The 8323-nt window shown below is 44.6% G+C and overlaps 1 protein-coding gene across 1 annotated transcript; it reads right to left on the bottom strand.

The window, feature by feature from the left end:
* Positions 1 to 3563: 3563 nt before the first annotated feature.
* GPR3 (G protein-coupled receptor 3) lies at positions 3564 to 8132 on the bottom strand. The gene is made up of 2 exons (XM_042438941.1): positions 7884 to 8132; positions 3564 to 5871 (listed from the first exon to the last, which is right to left on the bottom strand). The coding sequence occupies exon 2, from the start codon at positions 5860 to 5862 to the stop codon at positions 4873 to 4875; it is 990 nt and encodes a 329-aa protein (XP_042294875.1). The 5' UTR covers positions 5863 to 5871; positions 7884 to 8132; the 3' UTR covers positions 3564 to 4872.
* Positions 8133 to 8323: the final 191 nt, after the last annotated feature.

Genomic DNA, 8323 nt, shown 5'->3' with positions numbered 1-8323 from the left:
CTTAGCAGGGTCACCTGCAGTTAGTACTTGGATGGGACCAACGAAGACCAGATGCTGTGGGCTGCGTTTCAGAGGAAAGAACTGGTAAATTATTCCCCAGAATTCCTTGCTTTAGAAAACCCTATAAAATTCATGGGGTCACCATAAGTCAATAGGCAACTGTAAGTCACCTGTTATTGTGTGCCTTCAAGTCATTTCCAACTTACGGCACTCTACCATGGGGGTTTCTTAAGATTTGTTCAGAGAAGGATTTGCCATTGCCTTCCCCTGAGGCTGAGAGCATGTGACTTGCCCAAGGTCACCCAGTGGGCTTTGTGGTTGAGTTGGGAATCGAACCCTGGTCTCCAGAATCATAGTCCAACAGTCATACCACTACTCCACACTGGCTCAAGGCACACATACAAACATGCAAGTTTTTATTTGAATGTGGCCCAAGGGTCTGTATCCAGATAACTGCAGTGGGGACAGAAAGTAGTATTTGATGCTTGGTCCTTTCCCACCTTTGCCTCCCACTTCGCTTAACCTCTTGGGGCTTGACAGCTGCTGGGAAGAGGACATGGAAGTGTGCAGACCGAAGGTTAATCTCTGCCTGCCTGATCTGGGATCCCAGATGCCATATGGAGAACTTGCTTTTATATCTGATGTTTTTTAATTTGTTTTTTCTCTCCTATATTGTAATTTTATCCATTCCTCTATTTAATTGTTATTACTTTTAGAGTGTACGCCTCGGGCAGGGTTTTATATATTCCTTAATTTTACTGACTTTGTACAGCGCTGTGTATAATTACAGCGCTTTAGAAATAAAGTTTAATAATAATAATAATAATAATAATAATAATAATAATAATAATAATAATTGTGATGTTGCTAGAGTTTGTTGAAAACACACTGGTAGCAAGTGAGGAGGAGACAGTATTGAAGCCATTTCACACGATAGCACCTTCTTCTGCATCACTTGCTCTAAGATTTATCTCCTTGTCCAAAAGCCCGGAAAAGCACTGAAGTCCTCCAAGGCTTCACCTGGTGCCCTGAGCTCTAGTGGTCTTGTGTCAGAGGGCTCAACGCTATAACTTGAATTAGTTTCTAAAAATAGCTATCTCAATCTCTGATGTTGTGAAAGGGGTAATGGAGGGGCAGCACAGAAGTTTCCATCCACACCATTCTAGAGGTCTGGTTCTCTCTGCTGTTCAGTGCCTCCCGAATCCCTCTTTCCAGCCATGTTGTGATTTTGTAGGCATTCTAAGAAAGGCTGGCTGAGCTTTTAGAAATAGCTGACATTTTTGTTGTTGACTCCACAGCTGAGCTGGCAGAAGCAGAAATGGCCTTTAAGCTAAGGAAGGCTTTGTTTCTAGCCTTCTGTCCCCAGTTTTCCTGCTCTCCCTTTGCTTCCCAACCTGTTTGCAAATAACCACAGCCTGCCAGAAGAAATAGGAACTGAACAGAACACTTCTGCTGCTTGGCAGAGTCTTGGCTTGGCAAAAGGCTCAAATGCTTAACAAAGGCCAGCTCCTGTGTGCTGATGGCTTAGGGCAGGGAGCCTGTCAGATGTTGGGTCTGGATCGATCCAACAACTCAGCAATTACACAAGTCCACAACCCCTTTCCCTTGCTGTTTCTTACTTGCTCCTTTAGTTTCTCCTACAGTCTCTCTTTATTTCTCTCTGCAAATCTGGGGACTGGAACTGGCCCCTTTTGGCTACTAATAAGACGAGCCTGATATTAATTCCAGAAGTTGCCAATTTGAATTTAATCTGGGGCAATGTATATAGCAGAGCCCCAACTGGTCCTAACTTTTGCTATTTTGTTTAGCCTTTGACAAACAGTTCTGTTTCAGGGTAGCCTCTTGCTTTTCTCTTTCTACTGTTGCATGGATCATTTATACAATCAACCTTTTTTTCACCAGGTGTTGTTGGATTTTAATGCCCAGAGTCCTTGACAAATCCACATATTGGCTACTGCTTCTAGGAAGTGAAATTCAGAACATCTGGAGGGCCAAAGGCTAAGAACCACAGCTATAGATTATGGGGAAATGGAACTCATCTCTCCATGCCTCTTTTTTTGTGAAATTGCCTCATTAATGGGAGTGGGAGAGGGAAGAGAAGACATTAGTTTGAAGAAGAAGGGTTTTCTAACTGGGGAGAGAGAGAGAATGCACAGTGACAAACCTCTGGGAACAGCAGTGAGAAATAGGATTTCAGAGTGCTGAATTGGGAGCCATTGCAGTACCGTCAGCAGGCAGACCATTAATTTGCAATGTTTCCAGTTTACATATTTGGGAGTGGAAGGACTTCCATGCAGCAGAATGCAGCCACCTTTTGAATTTGGCAGGTAAGAGGATACATCTTATCATTAACATTGTATAAATTGATCCAGCATGGTGGAGTGGTTTGAGCGTTGAACTATGACTCTGGAGATTTGATTCCCAGCTCAGCCATAGAAAACCACTGCAAGTCACATGTTCTCAACCTCAGAGGAAGGCAGTGGCAAACCTCCTCTGAACAAATCTTGCCAACAAAACCCCATAATAGGTTTGCTGTAGTCTATGAGTTGGAAATGACTTGAAGGCACACAGCACAGAGGGACAAGTTGCTTACCATCTAAATAATAGAAGATAATAATAAATAACCCATCCACTCAGAGAGCAGAGTTTTTCAAAAGAAAACAAGGAAGCTGACACCTTTTATTGCAATAAAGAAAAAGGGGGGGGGAGGGAACAAATGTGAACACTGAACTCAGATTCTAGGGCTCCATTCTCACTGGCACTGTTGTGCTGGAAGGAACTGGGAAGCTTCGGTTTCTCCCTCCCCGAATCCCTCCGGAAACAAGTGCTGACTACAAATCAGGGTATTTTAACCCTGAATGCCCTCTTGGAGAATTTGGGTTTAAAATGAAGGTGTCTGGCTGTCAATCAAATTTAGTTCCATGATCATCATAGGTGACGTTTCCAGCACTCATTGGGGCATCGGAAGTGTGCTTCCCCCCTCCTTTTTTTAAAGAACCAGGCGCCAGAATGCACACATTTTGTCAAATTTAAAAACCTCTTGTGTGTGTGTGTGTTGTGGGTATTTGGATCAGTGCAGGTTATGATCTGCCCTTGGCCCCGTTTTCAACCCCAAAATGCAAGCTAATGCCATCTCTGCATCCTGCATCCTCCCTCCTTGCCACCCCAGAATGCCTCATACACATGTAGTAGTAGTAGTAGTAGTAATAATAATAATAATAATAATAATAATAATAATAATAATAATAAATTCATCACCTCGGAATGCCAGAAAAGGATGCGATGTCATGCATTCTTTGCTTTCCCTAGGCTACCCCTGAATTCCTTAGAGACAGTAGCAAAAGCATTCTGAAGATCCCTTTCAATGTCTCCAGCCAGCTATGGGTCAATTTATGTTAACCTGGGGTACTCTGGCACCCTCTGGATGCACTGGATGACAATTCACATCATTCCTACCCAGCACAGATAGGGATGATGGGGTTTGTAATCTAACCCCTATGCAAAGCCCTGGGCTGAGCCACACTGGCCAATGTCAGTCTGCAGCCAAACAACACGCCCATGAATACCACAAAATTAATTTATTTTATTTTTCCCTGGTGGTTGTAAACAAAAGTATACAGTACATTTTTCAACTCATACAGAGCATATTTTAGTTCCTTTGTCACACAGTAGTAAAAATGTCACATTTTGCAAAGTGCCTGTTACATTCATGTCCTTTCCAGGATTGTGCAAATTTGAACAAGGGAGAAGAAATAATAACAGCAAAAAGACAGCATATCGGATAAATGATCCAGGGTTTTCAGTGCTACGTGAATTATATTCAGTCCTATAGCCTTATTTCAGAATAACTCCTTTCCAGCCCCTCCCTTCTGGGCTGGTCAGTTTATAGTACATTCATTACAACTTTTCCCAAGCTTGCCTCCCCAGATGGTTTTTAAAGTAAAACTCCCATTATTCCTGACCACTGGCCATGCTGACTGGCGATGATGGATGTTGTAGTCTAATATTATCTGGAACCCAGGCTTAGGAAAGGCTGCCCTTAAGCATATCTTTAAATTGTTTACTGTAAAATAGCTGCACAGAGGTCTTTTAAAACCACAATCATATTTTCCCCTGCTCACATTGTTATTATCTAATATATATACATCCCATTTATTAATACTGACTTGGTTGACAGACATGCAAAATGATCTTTTGTCTTTCCTCTGCCCTTCAGCATACCTCTGTGTATATTAAAACAGAATGAACACGAGGGGGCAGCAAAATGTAGACTAGGGGAAAAATATATGTTTTTAAATCAATTAAATAGGTATGCAATAAATAAATAAATGAAATGAAATGAAATGCACACATCTATTTTTAAATTTGGCTGATTTATAGATCATCTCTCATCTTCCATCCATGGAAATGAATAAAAATAAAAGATGGGAGTCCAGCGAGATTTCGTTTCAATGTAGAAAAATATTTTCTGACATCTGAGGTAAGTAAGGCTGTCGAAACTCAAAAGCAAGGTCAAAAAGATTTTGAGGTTTTTTCCCGTTTCCCTTTGTTTTAAAAAAATAATGCATTATAAACTTTTCCAAATTCTATTTTTCTATTTGATCTTTTTACATGTGACTGAACGCACCACATACAGACAGACAGAAAGCCTTGTTTTTAAAAAACAACAACAAAAAAAGGATAAAAAAATAAAAATTCCCTTTCTTCTGGAAGTGAAAAAATAAATCATCGATAACAGCAATTTCACTCACAGGGAAAAGAGGAAATCAGTAAGGGCTGTGCATTTTGCATCTCTCTCTCTCAAAAAAAGAAAAGCTATTTGCAACACAAGTCTTTTGAGCAGATGGAGAGGCCTAGTGCAATAGACAAGATTCAGACATCGCTGGGAGATCTAGATCGGAAAGGCATGGCCGAAGAGATGCACCCACAGCAGATTGTCCACAATACTTTCTGGATTTCTTGGTTCCTAAAGGCATAGATAACAGGGTTGATCATAGAATTGTAGGTCGCAGGAAGGACAGTCACGTAGGTATAGAGAGCTGGGTAGGTGTAATCTCCGAGGAGACAATAAATGGCAAAGGGCAGCCAACAAGAAGCAAAGGTCCCCAGGATGACAGCCAAGGTGGAGATCCCTTTCCTGGTGGTGACGTAGTGTGAGGTGGCCAAGAAGTGTCTCTGGAGCGCAATCTGCTGGGCGTGCCTGCACACAATCTTGCAGATCTGCACATAAAGCTGCAGCATCATGGCAAAGACCATGAAGAAGGAGATGGAGAGGATGACCAGGTTGTTCTTGGTCAACGGCTTGACAATGCTGCAGCTGGAGTTGTCTTTTAGGCAGTTCCAACCCATCACGGGCAAGAGCCCAAAGGAAATGGAGATCCCCCAGGTAACAATGAGCATGATGTACGTTCGGGTGACGGTCCTTTCCGAATAGTAGGTCAGTGCGTTGTAGAGGGACAAGTAGCGGTCGATGGTGATGGTCAGGAGGCTGCCCACGCTGGCGGTGAAGGAGCACACCAGGAGGCCCAACGTGATGAGGTTCACCACCTGGGACTGGATGCAGTAGACAAATGCAAAATGGAAGATGAGACCCAAGCCAGCCAAGAGGTCAGCCGTGGCCAAGCTCCCAATCAGGAGGAACATCGGTGTCCGGAAGGCAGGCGTGTAAAAGATGATAGCCACCACAATTGCATTCTCGCAGGAGATGATGGTCCCGGAGACACAAAGTACCACATCCCAAGGGTTCAAGGGAAGAGGAGGTGCCTCAGAAAGATACAAGGAGTTGCCGCCGCCGCTGCTGTTGTTGGGCACAAACCTACCCAGCTGCTCATAGGTGGAGTTGGGGGGCATGTCCTCCTTCATTCTGCCCACCTGCAATGAAAGAAGGAAACCTGGCTTATAACTTACTCCTCTCACAAAGTGATGGAAATCTTACACACATTTGTGAGGATCTGAAACGCCAAACTGTTTTGTGTGTCCCTCCAAGGCAATGTGGGAAGGAGAAATCACTAAAACCCAGCTTTAGGAAAATAATTTTGGGGGATCTTCAACTCCCAGAAATCCCCAATCCAGCATAATCAGTGTCTGGGGTGGCTGAGGGATTTCTGGGAATTGTAATCCAAAAAGGCAAGAATTGTAAAAACTGGAAATGAACGGTAAAAGAATTAGGATGAGTCGGGTATGAAAGTGTAGATACTATTATGCCTGACTGGGGTTTTTTTAGGGCTATGATATAGACAAAATGTGATAAGATTGTTTTGCTTTTTAAAAAAGTGTTTAGTATGGTTGAGCCTTGGACTATGACCCTGGAGAACAGGGTTCGAATCCCGGCTTGGCCACGTAAACCCACTGGATGACCTTGAGTAAGTTGCACCCTCTCAGCCTCACAGGATGGCAAAGGCAAGTATCCCCTGTGCCAAGAAAACCCCATGATAGGTTATCTGTAAGTCGGAAATGACTTGAAGGCACACAGCAACAAGAAATCAAGGTGAGAGCAATCTGGGCACCTTTAACTACATAGATTTTCAGGGTTGTGAAGAAAAGGTGCACATTAATTCCACACCTCTGGCATGTATTCCCTGCGTGCTTGTTTTCAGTGGTCCTCGGATGGGATATTTTTGGCCTGGGCCTGCCATTGTATGCCAGTGTACCCTCCCTGTTTTCTTTCTCCTTTGCTCAAATAACGCCACCTAGATAAAGGAGACTTTATATTAAACCGACTCTCCCTTGTCAATAGCTATTCCCCCAATTTACGTCAACCTGTCTTTCCTCCAGTTACGTCATTCTGTCGTAGGCGGCAAGTCTTTCATTCTTTCTTTCCCTCTCGCTCTCTGTGTAACACAGACAAACACATACGCATTTAGCCCTCTGAAGCCACACGGCTTCCAAGTTCATTGAGCACCCAAAATTGAAACCTTACTGGGGAAACTGTCAAAGGGTCCTTCTGGTGACCCTTTGCCCTCCAAGCCTCCCTTGCAAAAGCTGCTGAGGCCCAACCAACCTTTGTCACCATCACACCAAAGCCAGGGGAGCATCGAAAGCTGTTGTGCATTTTTGGTTGGCCCTAAAAAAGCATCATGTTTTGGCATGTTATTGAATTTGCAACACAGCCGACATGGCTGGATGTCTCCTGTCTAGTCTTCTTGCTCCAGCCAGGAGCATCCATTCCTCACCCTTGAAACATCTTCCTCTTGGCCTTTTGTTTTTTGCAAAATCCAAAAAGCCTGGGATGTGCCTAGAAAGGATGCCTGCGCTTCTCTGCCATAAATGCACTGAATGACAATCCTGGCCAGAATTAGCGGCCCATCCCAGGTGCATGTGCGCTTTTGCTGCACCTGATCCCTCCTTCCTCTCTTTTGCAGAGGTCCAAGAGTGCAATCCTGCCAGGTCTGTCTTTAAAAATAAAGCCCTGCCTTCAAAATTAAAATTAAAATAAAATAACCTCTTCTCCAGGAAGCCTATCAGTTCCCTCCTTTTAAGATGCTGCCCTTTTAGACTCCCTTTAAAAAGTCCCATTTCTGCAATGTCAACCTTTCCAAATCAACGCTGGATCTGGATCTGCAGTGGTCTGCATCCACACTGCAGAAAGAATCCGGTTTGGTCCCGCTTTAACTCTTCCTGGCCCAAGGCTATGGAATTGTGGGAATTGTAGTTTGTGGTGGGGCCCAGAGCTCTACTCCGCAGCCCACCACAATCTATAATTCCCAGAATTCCATAGCCTTGAGCCAGGAAGAGTTAAAGCGGGACCAAACCGGATTCTTTCTGTAGTGTGGATGCATCCTTCTTTGGCCTCCCTTCTTGGCTTGCTTCAGGAGGTGACACAGACCTGGGTTCGAATCCGGAGAGTCACACTCTCTCAGCCTCAAGGCAAAAAAGACACTCACCCTGCGGGCTGCTGCCGCTGGACATCAAGGGGCTGGTGATGGTGGTGCTGTATTTTGGGATGATGCTGAGGCTCCCCGATTGGAGGCGAAAGAGACCGCCTCTGGGACTGCAGCAGAGGCCGGCGAAGGCAAAGCAAGACAGGCAGGACCCTGGCCTCTGCGGCGGGAGCCAGAGAGATATAGGCGCCGCGCGAGAGCCCTTTCGGAGGGTGACTCACCCCTCCCCGCTCCTGCTCTTACTCCGCGGTGACGTCAAGGGCGCGCCGGAGCCAATCAGAGGCCGAGCCCCGGAGGAGCGCGCGAGCTCCGTCTGCGGCAGAGTAATCAGGCTGGGACTGGAGAATTCCATTCATAAAAAAAGGAGGAAGGGAAGGAATGGATGGATGGATGGATATAGATAGATAGATAGATAGATAGATAGATAGATAGATAGATAGATA

The sequence above is a fragment of the Sceloporus undulatus genome, chromosome 9, assembly GCF_019175285.1.
Source record: "Sceloporus undulatus isolate JIND9_A2432 ecotype Alabama chromosome 9, SceUnd_v1.1, whole genome shotgun sequence".
Lineage (NCBI taxonomy): Eukaryota > Metazoa > Chordata > Lepidosauria > Squamata > Phrynosomatidae > Sceloporus > Sceloporus undulatus.
This window is presented reverse-complemented; position numbering and strand designations above follow the sequence as displayed.

Excerpts from the sequence above, each read along its gene's own strand:
- GPR3 (XM_042438941.1), bottom strand. The coding sequence starts at position 5,862 with ATGAAGGAGGACATGCCCCCCAACTCCACCTATGAGCAGCTGGGTAGG.